This window comes from Oncorhynchus mykiss, chromosome 18 (genome assembly GCF_013265735.2).
Source record: "Oncorhynchus mykiss isolate Arlee chromosome 18, USDA_OmykA_1.1, whole genome shotgun sequence".
Taxonomy (NCBI): domain Eukaryota; kingdom Metazoa; phylum Chordata; class Actinopteri; order Salmoniformes; family Salmonidae; genus Oncorhynchus; species Oncorhynchus mykiss.
This window is the reverse complement of record NC_048582.1, coordinates 26,998,264-27,021,203: the sequence shown is the minus strand read 5'-3', so window position 1 is coordinate 27,021,203 and position 22,940 is coordinate 26,998,264. Positions and strand designations below refer to the sequence as shown.

Sequence of the window (22,940 nt, the reverse complement as noted above, 5' to 3'; positions counted from 1 at the left end):
AAAAAGTTGTGAAAATATTTTCTTACTGTCTGCAAGTTCACTTAGAAGTAACCACTTGGCGGGCAGAGGCAGTTCCAACTGACTCTAGGCCACCATGACGGTTCTATATTGGAATTGAAGGACTGTTTTTGTTTATAAAATCCGAAGTCCTCAGGAACAATGACACAGCCAAGGAGGCTAAAGGAGCATTCACAATAGATACCAGCTGTACCACAGAACAATTTGGAAGAGGTAACCCTAGGTAACCCTGCTAAGGAGGTAAGGGCAATTTGTTCAGATCCACTGACTGTCTAAAGGCCTAGGACGAGTCTCAAATGGCACCCAATTCCCTATATATGCACTACGTTTGACTGGGGCCCACAAGAGTTCTGGTCAAAAATAGTGCACTATTTAGGGTATAGGGTGCCAATTGGGACGCAACCCTAGACCAGTGGCAAACAGTTCAAGTGGCAAACAGTTCAAGTAAAGCACTACAAAAGCAGGAGCAGCATCTCTTTCTCTAGAATTGTTATGATCTGGGCTGTGTACAGTGACCAGTCAGTCACAGTGTCACCAGACCCAGGCTCCGTTCACAAGGTGGTTGGGCGGCTGAATGGCGTGCATTACACTTTGTCAGCACACCACACTGTACCACAGGAAATTTAAAAAAATAATCTGCACAAACCCACCCACTCTGATGCATGAGGCCTTCAAACAATCACACATCTCAGCAATTGACTTATGACATTGAAAGCATCACATGCTGCTGGGGGGGTTAAACAGTAGTCCTTTGTTGCGAAACATTGGCTAAATGTTGACCAGCGCCACATCAAAGGCCATACTTGTATTTAAATTGGTCCAATGCCTCTTTCATCCATGTATTAGCACAAGAATGGGCCGCGTCCCAAATGACACTGTATTCCCAACATAGTGCACTACTTTTGACCAGAATCCCATGGGCCCTGGGCAAAAGTACTGCAGTATATAGAGAATAAGGTTTCATTTCAGAGGCAGCTTTTCCGTAATTCAATGGATTCCAACCCCTCTTTCATTTACATGTTGGCACACGTCATCTTAGTAAGCTACCCTTGGTTGCATTGCAACAGATAAAAAAAATAAGTGCAAACTATTATCATCCAAAGTGGACATCCATGCTCATAGAATGCATTTTGTACATTGACTCATGCATGCACTTCGTTTGGTCATTGGTTGATTCACCTGTATTTCGCATTACATAGGATGAAAAAAAATGCATGACGTCCATGCAAAAATATGATTTAAAAAGATCCATAAAAGCAACCATGACTCACATATAAAATAAACCCATCCCAAAGAAATAAAACAAGACATCGGGAAGCAGTCAGAAATTAAACGGGCCCAGTTCTCAAGCTCCCTCCCAACCAAAACCCACTGAAATTGAAAAGTGTTGGGAGTTTAATTAAACGTATCTTACCTCTATCATTATATGAAAGGCGTGCTTGTTATAGGATAGAAAAGAGGCAAAAAAAAGAAATGATTGTTTTCAGTGAGGGTGAAATGGAGGTAGATAAAGGAGCAGTAGTCACATCCCAGATGATAGATGACTCTGGTAAGAGAGATCTCTCCCTGTTTCTCCCTTCTCTCTCTCCAGCTTTCCTCCTGGGCCTCCTCCCTTTTCTTCTCTCTCGCCCCTCTCACTCCTCCTGGGTCTGGCGTGTGAAAGATGTGGGCTTGTGTGTGTCGTCAGCTACTGAATCAATTCCAGTTTCCCCTGACCTCTCATGGCCGTATGAAAAATAGAGCCCCGATAACAAATATGTGGACAGTGTCGCCTGGCGCCGCAGCATCTGATGACCATGTGTTTGTGCTTGTGTGGGAAAGCGAATATACGAAACATCTTTCCATGACATAGACTGACCAGGTGAGTCCAGGTGAAAGCTGTGACCCCTTATTGATGTCACATTAAATCCACTTCAAACAGTGTAGATGAAGGGGAGGAGACCGGTTAAAGAAGGATTTTTTAAACTTTGAACAGGGTTTGGTAGTAGGTGCCAGGTGCACAGATGTGTCAACTGCAACGCTGCTGGCTCTTTCACGCTTAACAGTTTCCTGTGTGAATCAAGAATGGTCCACCACCCAAAGGACATCCAGCCAACTTGACAACTGTGTGAAGCATTGGAGTCAACATGGGCCAGCATCCCTGTGGAAAGCTTTCGACACCTTGTCGAGTCCATGCCCCGACGAACTGAGGCTGTTCTGAGGGCAAAAGGGAGGAGGTGCAACTCAATATTAGGAATGTATTCTTAGTGTTTTGTACACTCAGTGCAGGCTAGTTAAAAGTATAGAATACTAATAGAGCAGCCATCTCCTTTTCTGCCTGAGCCTTTTTTTATACTCAACTGTTTTCATACAGATGTAAGATCTTAATTTGACCACCCTGTTGCAGGAGAACTTTCCTGCAAGGTTTTAAAAGTTTGTAATTTCCACTGAGATTTCTGACTCGTTTCTCCCTAATGAAACGTGCCCTACAAAAATGTATATTAATTATAATCCACATAATAATTCAAATGTCCAGTTCCTGCGGGATTATTTTCCTGCTGTAGCATACTGGCTCAAATTCAGATATGGACGCGATCGTGATTGTGGTGACCCTTGAAAGGTTGCCAATCCCTTCTCGCTCACTCTCACTCTGTAACAAAGCACAGTGAGTGTTTACCTTTAAAAAAAAAAAAGAAGCTCATTAATAATCGAGAGGCCTCAGCTCATGTTCCATACAGTAAGACAGGTAGTTAGGAGAGTGGCTGCTGTCCCCAAGCAGAACAGTCATAAATGATGTCCCTGCCATAACTAGCCCTGGGCCTGTGTATGCATGCATTACTGCCAGACTCTGGCAACCTCTAGGACACTAGCTAACGGTGTCCTGGCATTTCCTGCATTCCATTGTTGTATTCATGGCAAATAGACGGATGCTCTTAATGTACATTCTCTCCAGGCTCACCTCACCCGCGGGTCACGACTGCTCGTCTGGCTACAGCAGAGCTTGAAGCAAACCCACGTAGGGCAAATGAAACGGAGGGGCGCTTGTCGTAACAAATCAGACATGACACAGAGATTAAGAGTCGAAGTGGGCGAGTTTTAGTCCGGTGTCAGATCAGCTGCTCACAAGGCAAGGCAATCAGCACTTCTGCTCAAAGGAGATGCGTTATAGATTAAACATGGACACTTTAAGGGCCCAGGGTTAGAGCCAGCCTCCAGGGGATGGAAGGAGAGGGAGAGAGAAGGGGAAGGGGGAGGGAGAGAGGGGAAGGGAGAGCCTGACTGCATTATTTATTAGTTTGTGCTTTTCCCCTCACTTTCCCTTTCAGGCCTAAACCGCACCCTGGGTGCTCTCTCCTCCATGGCATCATGGCCACGTAGTGCTTGGTTAGGGAGGCCAGAATCATCCCAGCTCACCCCAGAAATAGATGACAAACACAGGGAGCCTTTGGGGTGGAGGCAGAGGAGTGGGGTCAGGTCACACTGTTCCGTATGACGCAGTAACCAAGCACAGTAACCAAACACTTCACGGCATCGTGGGCTCCCTCTCAAACACACTGCAAAGGGCAACAGGCAGAGGAAAGGCAGTGGCAGTGTTCTGGTGACATTTGTATTTATTGAACGGCAGTTTACAAAGAGCTGTACAGGAGCAGGCTTGAGTGAGCCACCCTTGTCTGACCTATGAGCACAGAGCCCTATCCTGTGAGCCTAACCAGGGTCAACAAACAACAGCTTTGTGTGTGTCCGTCGTGTGCCTGTGTGTGGGGCCATAGTAATGGCTTGAGTGCTGAGCAGATACACATTTCACAGTATTAGTGGCAGGCTGTGCCCACATACACTGCACGCACACACACGGTCCGAGTCAGGGCTAGGCTTCCTGTCACTCTCCAGCTAATCACGTGTGTTCACTTCAGATCAGCAGGTTCAACGTTCTCTTCTGCCATCCATTGTTTTGCATCCGTTTTCCTTGGAAATGTTAGTGAGTCACTCCTATATCCAGATTAAAATACCAAGCAGTGAGGAGTACGTCTTCCGTTTATTCTGGACATCGCACGCACACACTCTCACACTCTTACCTGTGTTGGCACCAGGACGGGGGGGTATGCCAGCTTGTGATGACGGTACATCCAGAAGGAGAAGAGGACGATGGCGGCGATGCCCATAATGGGCACCAGAGAGTACAGCAGGGTGTTGAACAGCTGAGGCTTCTGGGAAAACGGGTTGGAGGTCGCTGTGGACGGAGGACCGGGGTTGCGGAGAGGGCGGTGATGGGGAGGAGGGGGAAGAAAATGAGAGGTGTGGGGTACATAAAGGTGCGAGAATGGGGAGGATGGTGGAAAGAGAAGAAAGGGGGTTGGTGAGGAGGAGACAGGGAGATGGAGAGAGAAAACACCTTAATACAGGTATGCAAATGTGCTTTGTTCCCCTCATATTTTCATCACGCCATACACAATGGTATCAGAAGAGTAGTAGTGAAACACTCTAAAAATAGTTCCCGACACAGCTCAACACATCTGGGTCGCTTCAACAAAATCCTCTAAATAGTGAGATTAATAGTGAAATGCATTTCATGAGAACTTAAGCCAGCAGCCAAAAATAACCACCGAAACAACCAAGTGACCCAAAAAACAAATAGCTAAGCCTTACTGTGCAGTGCGCCCACTTGTCATATCACAAAGATGTAGTATTTGATGTGATCAGCCACAGCTATGTCATCACAGTTCTCTGCCATCACAGTTCTCTGCCATCACAGTTCTCTGCCATCATAGACACGGCTGGATTGCATTATTGCTGCGGTTTCCCTTCCTGTGACACTGAGGTTATCTGGGGCTGGGCTTGGTGGCCCCGACGGACGACACTAGTTGCTACACTCTGACTGGGCCTAGACTCAGACAGGTCCCTACTGGCCGCCATAGAGAGGAGGACAGTGGCCAGCCTGGACACAGAGTTTCAAATTAAAGCAGTAGACCTACGGGCCCTGGTGAAGTAGAAGACCTTGTGTCTCTAGTGTGTGTTGGGGGAATATGCCCCAGTGCCTCTTGGGTTAGGTTGGGTTATTCTTATTGACTGATCGCCTGTGTTTGGCTGGAAAACAGACAGAGGAGGATGTGACATTACATCAGCTTCCTGTGTGTGAACTTACATGACGACTTACTTTGGACAGCCTGCGTGTCGGGGCTGTAGAGGAACTTGTCGTTACACATGTTGCCTTCGCAGCAGCAGAAGAAGACGTCCGGACTCTCTTTCGTCTCCACACATTCACTACTGTGGCAGAGAGAAAGACAGACAGAAGAAGAAAGAAGAGAACACCTCTGTCACAAAGGTAGAGAGCTGAGTGCTGGCAGCCCTCCACTGAACCGATCCCCCTCTTTCTCTCACTTTTTCTCTCTCTGGTGAGGAAGAACTACATCTTTACAGAAAGAGAGAGACAACCACTCTGACCAGCTCTGTAGTAGAAAGCCAATTTATGCTTGATCTGAAAATGTGGTATGTGGTCGGAGACGCCGTATGACAGGCAGGCAGAGGCCAAATTGAGCTCCGTACCGCATCGCCATGCGCCTCTCAAATTGCGTAACAATACGGAGGGCTCTGTATAGCTCCGCATTGACATGATTGGTTGACGGTAGGTGAGGGCGGGAGGTCCTGTATAAACACAAAACTCACTTCCTTGACAACTTCCTTCACAACAGCTCTGCGCTGCTCCGCAAAGCGCAAGAAGTATGAATGCCCTGATGTCTGCAGAGGCCGTATCACCGTACATTCTGCATGGCCAATGCAGATGTCGGATTGACCATACAGTGCCATTAAAAATGTACTAAGTCAACCGTCATACAAAGGACAGTATGACCTAAACTAATAAGTGTTAGTCACCATCTGCAAGAAAGGACTAAAGTACAGTGCTTCAGACCACCAACCCTTAAATACTAGCTCTAAGTCTAATAAGAATACAGTGGGGCAAAAAAGTATTTAGTCAGCCACCAATTGTCCATCTCCCCCCTACTTAAAAAGATGAGAGGCCTGTAATTTTCATCATAGGTACACTTCAACTATGACAGACAAAATGAGAAGAAAAAAAAATCCAGAAAATCACATTGTAGGATTTTTATTGAATTTATTTGCAAATTATGGTGGAAAATAAGTATTTGGTCAATAACAAAACTTTCTCAATACTTTGTTATATACCCTTTGTTGGCAATGACAGAAGTCAAACGTTTTCTGTAAGTCTTCACAAGGTTTTCACACACTGTTACTGGTATTTTGGCCCATTCCTCCATGTAGATCTCCTCTAGAGCAGTGATGTTTTGGGGCTGTTGCTGGGCAACACGGACTTTCAACTCCCTCCAAAGATTTTCTATGGCTAGGCTGGCTAGGCCACTCCAGGACCTTGAAATGCTTCTTACGAAGCCACTCCTTCGTTGCCCGGGCGGTGTGTTTGGGATCAGTCATGCTGAAAGACCAGGCCACGTTTCATCTTCAATGCCCTTGCTGATGGAAAGAGGTTTTCACTCAAAATCTCACGATACGTGGCCCCATTCATTATTTTCTTTACACGGATCAGTCGTCCTGGTCCTTTGCAGAAAAACAACCCCAAAGCATGATGTTTCCACCCCCATGCTTCACAGTAGGTATGGTGTTCATTGGATGCAACTCAGCATTCTTTGTCCCCCAAACACGACGAGTTAAGTTTTTACCAAAAAGTTATATTTTGGTTTCATCTGACCATATGACATTCTCCCAATCTTCTTCTGGATCATCCAAATGCTCTCTAGCAAACATCAGATGGGCCTGGACATGTACTGGCTTAAGCAGGGGGACACGTCTGGCACTGCAGGATTTGAGTCCCTGGCGGCGTAGTGTGTTACTGATGGTAGGCTTTGTTACTTTGGTCCCAGCTCTCTGCAGGTCATTCACTAGGTCCCCCCGTGTGGTTCGGGGATTTTTGCTCACCGTTCTTGTGATCATTTTGACCCCACGGGTTGAGATCTTGCGTGGAGCCCCAGATCGAGGGAGATTATCAGTGGTCTTGTATGTCTTCCATTTCCTAATATTTGCTCCCACAGTTGATTTCTTCAAACCAAGCTGCTTACCTATTGCATATTCAGTCTTCCCAGCCAGGTGCAGGTCTACAATTTTGTTTCTGGTGTCCTTTGACAGCTCTTTAGTCTTGGCCATAGTGGAGTTTGGAGTGTGACTGTTTGAGGTTGTGGACAGGTGTCTTTTATACTGATAACAAGTTCAAACAGGTGCCATTAATACAGGTAACAAGTGGAGGACAGAGGAGCCTCTTAAAGAAGAAGTTACATGTCTGTGAGAGCCAGAAATCAGGCTTGTTTGTAGGTGACCAAATACTTATTTTCCACCATCATTTGCAAATAAATTCATTAAAAATCCTACAATGTGATTTTCTGGATTTTTTTTTCTCATTTTGTCTGTCATAGTTGAAGTGTACCTATGATGAACATTACAGGCCTCTCATCTTTTTAAGTGGGAGAACTTGCACAATTGGTGGCTGACTAAATACTTTTTTGCCCCACTGTATATGCCATTTAGCAAACACTTTTATCCAAAGTGACTGTTTTCGTGCATACATTTTCAGGTATTGGAGGTCCCGGGAATCAAACCCACTATCCTGGCGCCATGCTCTACTAACTGAGCTACAGAGGACCACTAAGCCCTAAGTCTACAATCTTGCCTCAGAATAAGACACTACCTAACCTGTCATAGCAGTTGACATCGTCCAGCCAGCAGCCCTGCTTGACGATCTCGATGGTTCCCGAGGTGTTTTTCCAGGTGGCGAAGCAGTGGAGCCTCTTGTCCTTATCTCCGTAGCAAGGCTCGATGCCACTGCGGTTGGTTCGCTCCTTCTCCCAGCTAGAGTTGTAATAAACGCACTCCTGTGTCTCCGAGCGACCCAGGATTGCACCTACAGGACAGAGCAAGAGATACACAAGCAGAATGGGTCATTCACAGCCTGTATTCTACATACGGTGCATTCGGAAAGTATTCAGACCCCTTCACTTTTTAATCTCGTTACGTTAGAGCCGTATTCTAAAATTGCTTAAATAAAAAATGCTCCTCATCAATCTACACACAACACCCCATAATGACATAGCATTTTTTTTAATTGTTAGCAATTCTTTTTAAACACTTTTTTAAAAATTAAATAACAATTCAGACCTTTTGCTATGAGTCTTGAAATTGAGCTCAGGTGTATCCTGTTTCCACTGATCATCCTTGAGATGTTTGATTGGAGTCCACCTGTGGTAAATTCAATTGATTGGACATGATTTGGAAGAGCACACACCTGTCTATATAAGGTCCCATAGTTGACAGTGCATGTCAGAGAAAAAAAACAAACCATGAGGTTGAAGGAATTGTCTAGAGAGCTCCGAGACAGGATTGTGTCGAGGCACAGATCTGGGGAAGGGTACCAAAACATTCCTGCAGCATTGAAGGTCTCCAAGAACACAGTGTCTTCCATTATTCTTAAATGGAAGTTTGGAACCACCAAGACTTTTCCTAGAGCTGGCCGCCCGGCCAAACTGAGCAATCGGGGGAGAAGGGCCATGGTCAGGGAGGTGACCAAGAACCCGATGGTCACTCTGACAGAGCTCCAGAGTTCCTCTGTGGAGATGGGAGAACCTTCCAGAAGGACAACCATCTCTGCAGCACCCCAACAATCAGGCCTTTAAGGTAGAGTGGCCAGACGGAAGCCACTCCTCAGTAAAAGGCCCATGACAGCCCGCTTGGAGTTTGCCAAAAGGTACCTAAAGGACTATGAGATCACGAGAAACAAGGTTCTCTGGTCTGATGAAACCAAGGTTTAACTCTTTGGCCTGAATGCCAAGCATCACATCTGGAGGAAACTAGGCACCATCCCTACGGTGAAGCATGGTGGTGGCAGCATCATGTTGTGGGGATGTTTTTCAGCGGCAGGGACTGGGAGACTAGTCAGGATCAAGGGAAAGACGAACGGAGCAAAGTACAAAGAGATCCTTGATGAAAACCTGCTCCAGAGCACTCAGGACCTCAGACTGGTGCGAAGGTTTACCTTCCAACAGGGCAATGACCCTAAGCACACAGCCAAGACAACGCAGGAGTGACTTCGGGACAAGTCTCTGAATGTCCTTGAGTTGCTCAGCCAGAGCTCGGACTTGAACCCGATTTAACATCTCTGGCGAGACCTGAAAATAGCTGTGCAGCGACGCTCCCCATCCAATCTGACAGAGAATGGGAGAAACTCTCCAAATACAGGTGTGCCAAGCTTGTAGGGTCATACCCAAGAAGATTCAAGGCTGTAATCGCTGCCAAAGGTGCTTGAACAAAGTACTGAGTAAAGGGTCTGAATATTTATGTAAAGGTGATATCATTTTTTTCTTTTCTAAAAACCTGTTTTTTTGCTTTGTAATTATGCTGTATTGTGTGTAGATTTATATATATTTCTAAATAAATGTTAGAATAAGGCTGTAACATAACAAAATGTGGTAAAAGACAAATGGGTCTGAATGCACTGTACAACACAGGCTAACAGAGCTCATAACAGGGCAGCAATTGCCTCAACTAGTGTTCATTCATATCATTTGTTCAGTTCACTGGACAGTAGTGTATGGATGTCAAATAGGTCTGCTTCTACTATCTGACTGATTGATTAACTGACGGAGGCCAAATGTGGCATTCTGGTTACAGCCTACGTGTCCTTAAAAGACACAGACAGATGCAGTGCACACACAGGAAAACAACATGTGCATTTTCAAATAGAACAGCTAGGCTATTGATGTGTCCAGCAGCTTCCATGTAACTGAGGTATGGGTCTAACTTTAGCTACGTCATGTATTTTTCAGCAGGGCACTGACTGAATCAGTCAGGCTGAAATAAAAGGGCTACAGAAGTCAAGTGCTTTTGGCCAGAGCCGGGCTGCAGCGGTAGGTCGTTTTAAACTACAACGTAAACAGCATCCAGGCTGAGGGCACTCTCTACCAAAATGGTGGTGGATAAGGTGAGTTTCCCCCTTTACTATGTAAAGCGCTTTGGGTACCTCAGTTGGTAGAAAGGCGCTATATAAATCCAATCCTCACCTTTGCTGTGCATTGCACTTGTCTCACACAGTTAGAGAACTGCACACACAGGGAGGGCCAAAGTCCAGTAATAATCATTAAGGAATGAGCTTCGCCCCTGATGCATGGGGGATTTGTTAATTCGATTTATAGGTGGTCAAAAAAAGATGATCCCATACAAACAGACCTCAGTTTCCACCTATTAAACAGGTGAAACATAATTGTTCCAGCAGGTAAGAGAAGGAGTACTGCTCTCAATGCTCTGTCCTACTGCTCTCAATGCTCTGTCCTACTGCTCTAAGCTACCATTCTTCCAGTGGGAATCCTCTAATTCCCGCCTCACAACCCTGAGAAGACCCATGTTCGGGAACCAGAATCCCAGCCCTCTCTCCCTTGGCTTGGGTTGGCCCAGCCTGAAACTGACCCGGCCCTGGTCCTCCTGCCACCTCAGCTTGCTCTGGTTGGTTCTCTCACTCAGGAGCTAAGAACAGCTCTGGCAGTGGGCTGTGCTGCTCTGTGCCCAGGCTGTAGTAGGGCCGTTCTTATCCCCTGGTATCTCAAACCCGGGTTCGGCTTGGCAGACCTGGGCTCAACAGCACCACATCACTGCCTCAGTCACAGCCTGCCAGGGCTGCTGTGTGTCGGTGGGAGGCAATGCTGGGAATCAGATGCAGGTGGTTCTCTCATCCTCTATTCAATAATATGCTGTTTTATGGAAGCCTTTGGGCAATTCCATGGTAACGGAATTACGCTTTCAGTTTTCAATTAAAATGTATGCTAAACAGAAACCATTGATTTAAAAGTTTAACAAACCATACAACTCCATGCACAAGGTCTACATTTAACAATTTCCACAAATTGTCACAAAAACTAATTACTGTTAAGAATGATGCAAACATTGCTAAGAGAATTAAGGTAAAAAATATCCCTCTGTTAATGCAGGTTTTCCAAAAAACTCTTAAATATCTGCTCCGAATTAAGATTGAAAAATGTCTGCAGAAAGAAAATGGTGTCAGCTATGACATGACACCAATTTATTTTGGTTATGGAACTACGGTAGGTAGTAAGTGGATTTACATCAGGTAACAGAATTACGAGAGAGAGAGAGAGGCAGAGAGGGAGATTGTCCAGACGGTTTTCACAGTCTTGCTTTGACCACCAGGAAAAAAACTGTTATGAGCTGAACATAACAGTATGGCAGTGGAAGGGAGAACAGTAGCAGGTGACCAAACTGTGGTTTGTGGCTACTATGATTTCTATAAATTCTGCTACTGATTTGGTAACAAAATTACCAGTTTTAATCACAACCTAATAATGAATAAACAAACTTGTATTCAGGTAAAACACTAAACTACTACTTTATCCTCCCTCTTCACGAGAGAGAGAGAAATGAGAAAATATCTTAAAAACAGGTCCAATGCAGGATGTTTTTAACTCAATATCAAATCATTTCTGGGTAACAATTACAGTGCCTTCAGAAAGTATTCATACTCCTAGACTTTCCCCACATTTTGTTGTGTTGTTACAGCCTGAATTCAAAATGTTATATTAAAGTGAGATTGTGTCACTGCCCTACACACAATACCCCATTATGTCAAAGTGGAATTATGTTTTTCTAAATGCGTACAAATGAATACAAAATGAAAAGCTGAAATGTCTTTAGTCAATAAGTATTCAACCCCTTTGCTATGGCAAGCCTAAATCAGTTCAAGAGTAACAATGTGCTTGACAAGTAACAATACGTTGTATGTACTCACTGTGTGCAATAATAGTGTTTAACATTATTTTTTAATGACTACCTCATCTCTGTACCCCACAAATACAGATAATTGTCAGGTTCCTCAGTCAAGCAGTGCATTTCAAAGGAGGGCACCTAATTGGTAGATTAATAAAAAAAAGACACTGAATATCCCTTTGAGCATGGTGAAGTTATTACACTTTGGATGGTGTATCACCCAGTCACTACAAAAATACAGGTGTCCTTCCTAATGCAGTTGCTGGAGAGAAAGGAAACCGCTCAGGGATTTCACTATCATGCCAACAATGACTTTAACATCTCTGGCAAGACTTGAAAATGGCTGTCTAGCAATGATCAACAACCAATTTGACAGAGTTTGAAGAAGTTTTAAAATAATGATGTTCAAATATATTGTAAAATCCAGGTGTGCAAAGCCCAGAAAGACTCACAGTTGTAATCGCTGCCAAAGGTGATTCAAACATGTATTGACTCAGGGGTGTCAATACTTATGTAAACTATATATTTCTGTATTTAATTTAATACATTTGCAAACATTTCTAAAAACATTGTTTTCAATTTGTCATTATGGGGTATTGTGTGTAAAATTAAAAAAAAAAAAAGTAATCAATTTTGAATTCAGGCTGTAACAAAAGGTGGAATAAGTCAAGGGGTATGAATACTTTCTGAAGGCACCTTACTGTGATTTTTACTAGAAAACATGGTAATAAAAAAGCTCCTCAGCAAAGAGAAATGTCTCAAGCAACAATTTTGCTAGGACTGTCTGAGTGGAGGGGGGGGGGGGGGGGGGGGGTGGATGTGCTGTTCTTGGCAGAGAGGTTTGGAACTTTCTTATTGGCCTATTAACTAATTTAACACATGGTGATGTCACAATGGAAGGACAAAACTCCATCCCACCAAAACAGCAGTCTTTTCAAACGCTCTTACACTAAAAGGGACTTTTACACAATTTGAAAATATTATTCCAACCTCAGTGTGGAAATATAAATAAAACACAGGAAAATCTCATTTTCGACTGCACTGCCTTTAACCTCAGTGTCTCTAAACCGGGATGGTTGTTGCTAACATGCGCTAATGTGACTAGAATGACGTTGTAAACAACAGCCAACTTTCCGGGACATAGACATGTCTTATATGGGCAGAAAGCTTAAATTCTTGATAATCTAACTGCAGTGTTCAATTTACAGTAGCTATTACAGTGAAAAGATACCATGCTATTGTTTGAGGAGAGTGCACAACAAAACACTTATCATGGCAACTGGTTTGATACACTCACCTCTGAACGTAAATAATGAACATACATTCGGTAATCTTGCTCTGATTTGTCATCCTGAGGGTCCCAGAGATAAAATGTAGCAGTTTTTTTTTGATAAAATCTATTTTTATATTCAAATGTAGGAACTGGCTTCTACAGTTTGAATCCCTGCTGTCTCCGTTAGATTTGGGTATGTCATTTTAGGCTGAAATTGAAAAAAAGGGTCAGATCGTTAAGAGGTTTTAAAGATATGTGGGTTTAAGTAACGGAATTGGCAATACAATGTATTTTAAACTTAAGAGGGAAATCACTTATTTTGATATTAGTTGGCAGGGGTCTTTACTTCAACATGATTGTGTTTTGATGTATTTCTAATAGCCAACTCTTTTCTGGTAGATGTCTTCCATTGGTGGAAAAAGTACCCAATTGTCATACTTGAGTAAATAGAAAATACTTAATAGAAAATTATTCAAGTAAAAAGTAACCCAGTAAAATCCTACTTGAGTAAAAGTCTAAAATTATTTGGTTTTAAATATACTTAAAATCGAAAGAAATGTCAAATTCCTTACATTAAGAAAACCAGACGGCACCATTTTCTATTTATTCTATTTTATTTCATTTACGGATAGCCAGGGTTACACTCCAACAGTCAAACATAATTTACAAACATAGCTTGTATTTAGTGAGTCCGCTAGAGATGACCAGGGATGTTCTCTTGATAAGTGTGTGAATTGGACCATTTCCCTGTTCTGCTAAGCATTCAAAATGTAACAGGTACTTTTGGGTGTCAGGGAAAATGTATGGGGTACAAAGTACATCATTTTCTTTAGGAATGTAGTAAAAGTTGTCAAAAATATAAATAGCAAAGTAGTACTTAAGTTAAAATACTTTTAAGTACTTTACACCACTGATGTCGTCAATGACTCCTATTCCATCCATTTGACCAGAAATCAAAGCCTTTTCTTACTCCACATTTTTAGAATTGAAAATGCTTGAAAGATCCACAAATGCCTCAACTTCTCAAATATAGACTAGCTTTCATTTGACACCCAATTTGTCATGCTCCTGTGAACTTCTCGTCGGTGCTCATGGGTCCTTTTAGATGGAAATACCCCTTTACATAAATTAGCCTATGCAGCTCAACAGTACAAACTAAACAACATTGCACACAATGTTCCTGCGTCCCATAGACTAAGTTGAACACTAGACTATTGAACAGAATGAAATGGAAGCAAAATACTTCCAAAAGAAACGCTCAATCAATCTTCTGACTCGATCGCTAGTTACTTCTCCTTCAGATACCAATCAGGGTGAGTGCATAGCATAGCCCACACAAAGTGGCAGATATGCCTGAAGAACATTCCCTCCCACACAACCGCTCTGTGTCCCAAATGGCACCCTATTCCATACATAGTGCACTATTTTTGACCAGTGCCTCTGGGTCAAAGGTAGGGAATATGGTGCCATTTGGGACACAGTTTAGTTTTATAGTACGGAACAACTCTTTATGTTGTTCTAACAATGTTTTTTTTGTTTCCAGAGAGATATATGGGTGAGAGTGAGAAACTTATCAGAAACATCTTAAAGCATTTCAGAATGAGCCATATGTTGTAGTGATTTGTGGGATTCAGGTTCAACTCTGGATTAAATAAATTATGGGTGGATGTTTGTAGCGTCATACTGCAATGAGGATTTCTGGGTAGGTGTGGGTATGAATAAAATATTCAACAGAATAAACAGCCACAATAAAATAAACAGCCTGAAAACAAACCAAAAAGCTTATAAACCTAATATCAAGATATTGTAACTAAAAATGACTGCAGTCCAGACTCACTGCTTAAAACCAAACCATTCCTAACCACAAGCCTCTGTTAAACAGAACAGACACGTGTGACATGTTTTCAATGAAAGTAGTTCATCCTTCTGTTTAACAAAAGTAATCCGCTGGAATTAATGTAATCCACAAAGCATGTAACAAAATAGTCGCAACACTTTGCGAAACTAGTCTGGAGGAACCATATGGTTTCAAGCCCCATCATAATCGGAGCTGTTTTTTTTGTGGTTGGCCAAAACAACACTCAAGAGCCAGGCATTCAGACTTAACAAAAACACCCCTCACCACAGGTTTACAATGAGCTAACCCGAAAACTTCTGTCAACTCATGATCCCTCGTTAGAAGGAACTACATAATGCAGCTGGTGGCCACACAAGCTACTGACTGTTACTTTTGATTTGACCCCCCATTTGTTCAGGGATACATTATTCTATTTATGTTAGTCACATTTCTGTGGAACTTGTTCAGTTTATGTCTCAGTTGTTGAATCTTGTTATGTTCATACAAATATTTACACATGTTAAGTTTGCTGAAAATAAATGAGGTTGAGAGTGAGAGGACCTTTTTTTTTTTTTGCTGAGTTTACATGTAAAGTAGTAAAGTTTCAGCTCTGTCTGTCTGTGGCCTCACTTCCTTGGTGCGCACTCTCACGGTGTCCATTTCCATCATGTCCAGCTGTGTACGTAACATTTCACGTAAACACCGTTTCTTGTCTGCATCGAAGTAGTGGTCATTGTACATAGCATCGAGGCGACACAGTAAAGAGAGAATGCCACCGAATCGCTTTGTTGAGCAGGCCTTTCAATGCCACGACAGGTTATTCACATCTGCTGCAGGCGCAGTTGACGAGCTTATTTATTGAGTCTGTTGTTTGAATGGAGCTAGCTAGTGTGATCATGTTTCAAACATGTTCTCAAATGCCATTGAAATGCCAGCAGAGGTATGACAACCAGCACATTCATGAGCATGCACTACGACTTTCCTCAGTACAAAATCCTCGACAACCCACTGTGCTGTCAGACTCAGCATGCTCATGGGGTTGATATCACTGGTCCAAATGTCAGTCGTGAAGCTAATAGCATTGACGCAATGTAAAAACATTTTTTGTTGGAGTGACGCTATTACTGTGATCCACACAGCAGCCATTGTGGGATAGGTTAGGAATGCAGTGTTGCACATGTAGTGCTACATTTTACGTGGTGCCATTAGGCCATGTACCGACGTTATATAGGTATGCACGTCAGCTTTGACATCAGTTTTCCACATCGGCATTAAACTAGACATCGGGCCGATGCCGTTGTTGGCATTTTTAGCTAATATCGTCCGATTCTGATAAGTTTACCAATATATTGTGCATCCCAAGTGGTACTACTAATGTACATGGAGAGAGAGCAGTGCTGCTCACAGCAAAACTTACTCTGATTTACCCGCTGCTCAGAGTGTAGCCGAACTCTCACTCTGCCCTGAGTGCCCTCCATTTCTAGCTTGGAGAACATCTTTGTCCTTAGATGTACTGAAACATGCCTACAGTATAAGCATAAACTTAGTTGAAGGGAACATTAATTGGCTACTTTCAGTACAAGCAAATGCAAAGTGAACATTGCCCACCAGACGACCTCCCTTTCCCCACTCAACCTAAATGCAATCAAATGTTGTGGTTTAGACAGACAGGGCCATTGCCTTTTATGTACAGTAGACTGACTGACTGGCAGGCTGGTGGACTGCAGTACAGGGAGTGAGTCTGGACTTGGCAGCCTCACCAAAGGCTCCTCGACTCCCTGCCTGCCTGACTTGCTGCCTGTCCAGAAGCCAAAAGGTGATGCTGGGACTGAGAAGGTAATCATACGAGCTTGAGGCCCGGAGCATTTAAGAGCTAAAGGGCTCCGCTCAGTCCAGTGGCTATCAATGTGGCCCCCCTGGAGGTCAGGGCCCTTGGGCATGTGTCCAGTCGGTATTCGGCCACGATTAATACAAGTTTGGTAGTTAATCTAGCCAGCTATACAATCTAAAATTGTTAGCTGACATGGCTAATTGAGTGACTGTCAGTGACTGACATAACAAGAGAAAAACTGCTGATACACAACCACATTTCGAAATTACAATTTGTGTATTCTATTATTCTTACTCTCAACAGTAAGTTGAGACCCAGACTGAGTTCCTTAACCCTCCAGAAATGTCACTTACGTCTGGAACCGGCCCTGCATGGGGGACCTCCTGCACTGCCATGTGTGTGTAAACCAAACTATTCATTAAAGACTTGGCATAGTTATAGCAGAGGGTGGAATTGCTCAAGCTGTTGATTTAATAAAAAATTACAAGAATATTAAATCGACACAAAGACACAGAGCAAATATCCTAATGAATAATGATTATTGACGATTTGCTTGTTGATTTTGTGAGAGATGGGCCTACAGAACACAAATAAACTCCACACAGAATTGCTTCAAGCTGGGTGCATCTTTACCCTTAAAAAAACAATCCCTGTTCTCGTGATGATGCCCAGTGCCAAGATGAGGTGAAAAGGAATTCATTTGAGAAACCTCCAGAGTGAGTAATTAATTCAGTTGCTCCCGAGTACAACATTACGAAAGAATGTATTTTTTTGTTTTGTTTTTAATGTACTTTTAACCCCTTTTTCTACCCAATTTTGTGATATCCAAATTGGTAGTTACAGTCTTGTCCAATCGCTGCAACTCCCATATGGACTCGGGAGAGGCCAACGTCGAGAGCCATGCGTCCTCCGAAACACGACCCTGACAAGCCACACTGCTTCTTCACACAATGCTTGCTTAACCCGGAAGCCAGCCGCACCAACGTGTCAGAGGAAACACCTTACAACTGGTGACCGAAGTCAGCGTGCATGCTCCCGGCCTGCCACAAGGAGTCCCTAGAGCACGATGGGACAAGGACATCCGGCCGGCCAAATCCTCCCCTAACCCAGACGACGCTGGGCCAATTGTGCGCCGCCTCATGGGTCTTCCGGTCGGGGCCGGCTGCAACACAGCCCGGGATCGAACACAGGTCTGTATTGACACCTCAAGCACTGCGATGCTGCTAGCGTAGAGGAATGGCAAGACGTTAAACAGTAATGCTATTACAACAGCACTGGAGCTAACCAAAGGCAAGAGTGCACAGGTCTCACGAGACTTAAGAACTGGCTTTGTGAGGAGAGTAGTGGACATGGGTTAAGAATGAACATGTTCAGTATACTACCTCCCCGTTTCACTCAGTTTCTTTGGATCGTGTTCTACCGTTTTGTTCCTACCCCAGGTTCTCTACAGTTGGGACCAGGAGCAGCTTTAACCTCACCTACTACAACTTTCTAGCTGGAAAAGTGACTTGTTTCAGTCTGTCAAACTGAAAAATTGGGGCAATTACAGCCAGCTGCTTGTCTGACTGGAGGCTCAGCAGCTGCCGAGGCTCGTAGCTGATACGTAGGAAGAGGCGCAATTGGCACCCTTTTCCTATATAGCGCACTACTTTTGACCAGGCCCCATTAGAACTGCATGGTGAAACACTGCTTACTTCTGCAAAGCTGAGATCCTACAGAGTAAGCACTAATTGTAATGACATATAGCCTAATGTTTATTTTTCCAGGACCCATATGCTTTCAAGTGACGTTAGAAAAACCCTTTACGTCAGGCATTTATGGTTCAGTTCAGATAAATAAAGCAGCGCCAAGAAAGCAGAGTAGCAGACGCCTGAAGAAATTGGTTTTCATTCTCTTCTTGGCTATGTTGAGAGTACCGGGGCATCATATTACAACACCAACAACAACTGGCAGGAAAAGATATGGGGTGAGAGAGGGGTCCCTTAAACAGCTAACAGCTCTACTGACACCGGGGAGTGTTCAACTTCTAGAACCACTTGTTACTACTCAGTTACACTCAGTTGACTCCTTCAACCCAATAACTGTATTGCACAATTACAACCAACTTGAGTATGAAGATGCAGCGTTATCTGACTAAGAAAAACCTTTGGTTCTGTTCTATGCATTACAGATCTACTCGTCTCTCACCACAACCGCTGTGGGGGACCCTGAGTCTGGCGATCGAGACGGCAGATATACCTACTATATCCTGGACATTGCACCCACTGAATAACATGCCCGTATTCTGCCATGATCAACGACAAAGGAGGAGCTATGGAAAAACACTGGGCCTGGTTTCTCTCTCTGTGATGTGGCTGAGGGACAGGAGTGGCTAGCTATACAGCTGCAGTGTAGGGTTGCTGCTGACTATCAGCCAGCTTGCATTATGCAATGAGTAGAGAGACAGGAGACTCACTGCAGGCGGAATCATGTGGTTGTGCACCCTGATGCCCCCCCCATACACACACACACACACACACATACACACACACACACACACACACGGCCCCTATGCGGCTGGTTTCCTGGGATTGGGTTACAGTTATATAATATACAGTAGAAGTGCCACTGTAGCCCATCGGGAGGAATATTGCTCTCCACTCTGCCTGCCTGGTGTAATCACTTTACTGTGACAGGGTGAGGGATGCTGGACCCTTGGAATCAGCCACTTATGGCCAAATGTCGAGCAGCATCTCTAGTGACTGTTAAGAACCAACTAACAATACTTGGAAATGGATTATGTATCCTTACTGGTTATTCATTATAAATCATTTCTCTATTCATATTAAGTTGATACGGACTTCAAAAAGCACACTGAACCGGTTGGTTGCTAGCCAGACGCGGTCACAAAGCCTGCAGTCTTTCCATACAGGCCAGTAAAACCACCAAACTCAGCAACAGCATCCAATCCCCTTAATCCTTGCTGGAATGTCCGACAGCCTATCAGTCTCAACTTCAATTAAACTGCTTACGGCCAAGGCTACAGCATTCAGGGCACCCAATGAACTAGTCTACTGTACAGGCACCCATATTCCAGGGCCCCGCGCCAGCCTAATAGGCTACAGCCAGCTCTGTGCATAGTGTACATTCTTACAGTTTATTCTACAGGAAGGAAATACAATTTTAAACTGCTAATTATCCTCAGCAGTGTTGGGTGTAGGGGTAAGTTCACTGACCCCAGCTAGCTAAATTGTCTGGAATTATCTGGGGGGGGGGAATTGTGGTAAGCTTAATTTATGACCAGAAGGGAATGGGGAAAGCAAAATGCAATGCTTATCTTCAGAGCTATTCAACCACGTAAAAGCAAATGACTGCTCACAACCACCTATTGCTAGGACTATTTAGCCGAGAGGACCATTTCAGGCCTAATTGATAAAAAAGGTCTTCCCCAGTATCTCTTACTACACTATTGTTCTTTCATCCAAAGGGCTCGAAAATACCTCATGCTTATGTACTAAAGGAAAAGCCTACATTTTCAAATAGGTCTTTAAAAACAGGCCATGATTATTAGTAATTGGTCCCCCTCTAACCATTTAGTGTGCCTTAGCCTACTGGAAGCAAATCAACCCGTGTGTTCAACAAGCAGCAGATACATATAACCCATGTCCCTAAAACAGACTTCCAATTGTGCTTTGGGAAGAGAGTCAGTGAGAGGGAGAGGAAAAACCTGATGACAGCAAGGCATGAAAAATCTTATCGGGAGCAAAAAGAGCAAGGGGAAAAAGAGTCTTGAGAGACTTGAAACAAGAACATGATAAATGTAGAACAACCAGTGTTAATCAACCTGGATCTAAGCAAGGCCGTACGCTGAGCAGCCAGTCTGTCTAGACTACTGCAGTCCTGTGAAGCATAAGGAAACATCTGCAGGACACATTAATTACACTTAGGACTAGGCCCTTTTTACTTAAGGCCTCCCGAGTCCTGAGCACTGAGAAAATTGCATTGTGCTTAAAGTGAAACCCATGGTTTACTAATGGTAACCTTAGCCTAATTATGCACGTCTTACCATAGACATCATACCCTTTGTGTAAGTGGGTAACTCCACCAATTGACAGAATACAGGAAGTGCATCTTTCCCTTTCAAGACAATTCTATACGTATCTATACTAAACAAAAATATAAACACAACATGTAAAGTGTTCGTCCCATGTTTCATGAGCTGAAATAAAAGATCCCAGAAAGGTTCCATATGTACTAAAAGCTTATTTCTCTCAAATTTTGTGCACAAATTTGTTTACATCCCTGTTAGTGAGCATTTCTCCATTGCCAAGACAATCTATCCACCTGACAGGTGTGGCATACCAAGAAGCTGATTAAACGGCATGATAATTACACACGTGCACCTTGTGCTAGGGACAATAAAAGGCCACTCTAAAATGTGCAGTTTTGTTTCACAAGTTGAGGGAGCGTGTAATTGGCATGCTGACGGCAGGAATGTCCACCAGAGAGGTTGCCAGGGAATCAAATGTTAATTTCTCTACCATAAGCCAAGCCGCCTCCAAAATTGTTTTAGAGAATTTGGCAGTACGTCCAGCCGGCCTCACAACCGCAGACCACGTGTAATCCGGGCTTCTTCACCTGCGGGATCATCTGAGACCAGCCACCCAGACAACTGATGAAACTGAGGAGTATTTCTGTCAGTAATAAAGCTGTTTTGTGGGGTAAACTCATTCTGACTGGCTGGGCCTGCCTCCCAAGTGGGTGGGTCTATGCCCTTCCAGGCCAACCCATGGCAGTGCCCCTGCCCAGTCGTGAAATCCATAGATTAGGGCCTAATTAAATTATGTAAATTGCTTATACGAACTGTAACTTAGTCAAATCATTGAAAATGTTGCATTTCTATTTTTGTTCGGTATGAATGTGCAGTTTTTACTTTTTATGAACTGAGATTATTATTGTATAATGAACAGTGCTGTACAAATGTAATACATTATTATTATTACTAATAAGTCATTTCTGCAGTTTCAAAGAGTATGAGCTAGTAATGTATCAATATTTATCTCCAAAAATTAGCTATGATATAGCCAATGGATATATAATTCTGGATTTCAGCCCCATCTCAAAACAGTTAAGACCATTTGAAAGTTCTCTTTCCTTCTGCTTCAAACGTAGAAAATGTCATAAAAAGGACAACCACCACTTTATCAACTTTACCCTGTATACAGTGCATTCAGAAAGTATTCAGATCCATTGACTTTTTCCACATTTGTTACAGCCTTATTCGAAAATTGATTAACTTGTTATTTTTTTTCCCCATCAACCTACACACAATAACCCATAACAAAGTAAAAACAGGTTTTTAGAAATGTTTTCAAATTTATAAAAAATAAAACTGAAATAACATTTACACAACTATTCAGACCCTTTAGTCAGTACTTATTTGAAGCACCTTTGGCAGCAATTACAGCTTCGAGTCTTCTTGGGTATAACGCTACATGCTTGGTACACCTGTATTTGGGGAGTTTCTCCCATTCTTCTCTGCAGATCCTCTCAAGCTCTGTCAGGTTGGATGGGGAGCATCGCTGCGTTGTCTTGGCTGTGTGCTTAGGGTCGTTGTCCTGTTGGGTCGTTGTCCTGTTGGAAGGTGAACCTTTCGCCCCAGACAGATCAAGAGATGGGGCAGGATTTCATCAAGGATCTCTCTGTACTTTGATCTGTTCATCTTTCCCTCGACCCTGACAAGTCTCCCAGTCTCTGCCACTGAAAAGCATCCCCACAGCATGATGCTGCCACCGTCGCCATGCTTCACCGTAGGGATAGTGCCAGGTTTCCTCCAGACGTGACGCTCGGCATTCAGGCCAAATAGTTCAATCTTGGTTTCATCAGACTAGAGAATCTAGTTTCTCATGGTCTGAAAGTCCTTTAGGTTCCTTTTGGCAAACTCCAAGGGGGCGATCATGTGGCTTTTACTGAGGAGTGGCTTCCGTCTGACACTCTACCATAGCCTGATTGGTGGAGATGGGAGAACCTTCCAGAAGGACAACCATCTCCAGAGGAACTCTGGAGCACTGTCAGAGTGAACATCGGGTTCTTGTTCACCTCCCTGACCAAGGCCCTTTGCCCTGATTGCTCAGTTTGGCCCGGGCGTCTAGCTCTAGGAAGAGTCTTGTCGTTCCAAACTTCTTCCATTTAATTTCTTTGGAACTGGGGGGCAGTATTGAGTAGCTTGGATAAAT

The 22,940-nt window shown here is 43.6% G+C and overlaps 1 protein-coding gene across 5 annotated transcripts in view; it reads right to left on the bottom strand.

Annotated features, from left to right (window-relative positions):
* LOC110495930 (activin receptor type-2A) overlaps positions 1-22,940 on the bottom strand; it is a 49,732-nt gene that overhangs the window by 11,509 nt on the left and 15,283 nt on the right. Inside the window, exons 1-4 of one of the 5 annotated variants that reach the window (XM_036952437.1) lie at positions 8,173-8,228; positions 7,711-7,918; positions 5,138-5,259; positions 4,071-4,225 (exon numbers count right to left, since the gene is read on the bottom strand). In XM_036952437.1, coding sequence (XP_036808332.1) covers positions 4,071-4,225; positions 5,138-5,259; positions 7,711-7,918; positions 8,173-8,227 — 540 coding nt within the window. In that variant the 5' untranslated portion in view covers position 8,228. Of the gene's footprint in view, positions 1-4,070; positions 4,226-5,137; positions 5,260-7,710; positions 7,919-8,172; positions 8,229-22,940 lie in introns of those variants that run through there. The other 4 variants (XM_036952438.1, XM_021571460.2, XM_021571458.2 and 1 more) reach the window with 4 other exon arrangements.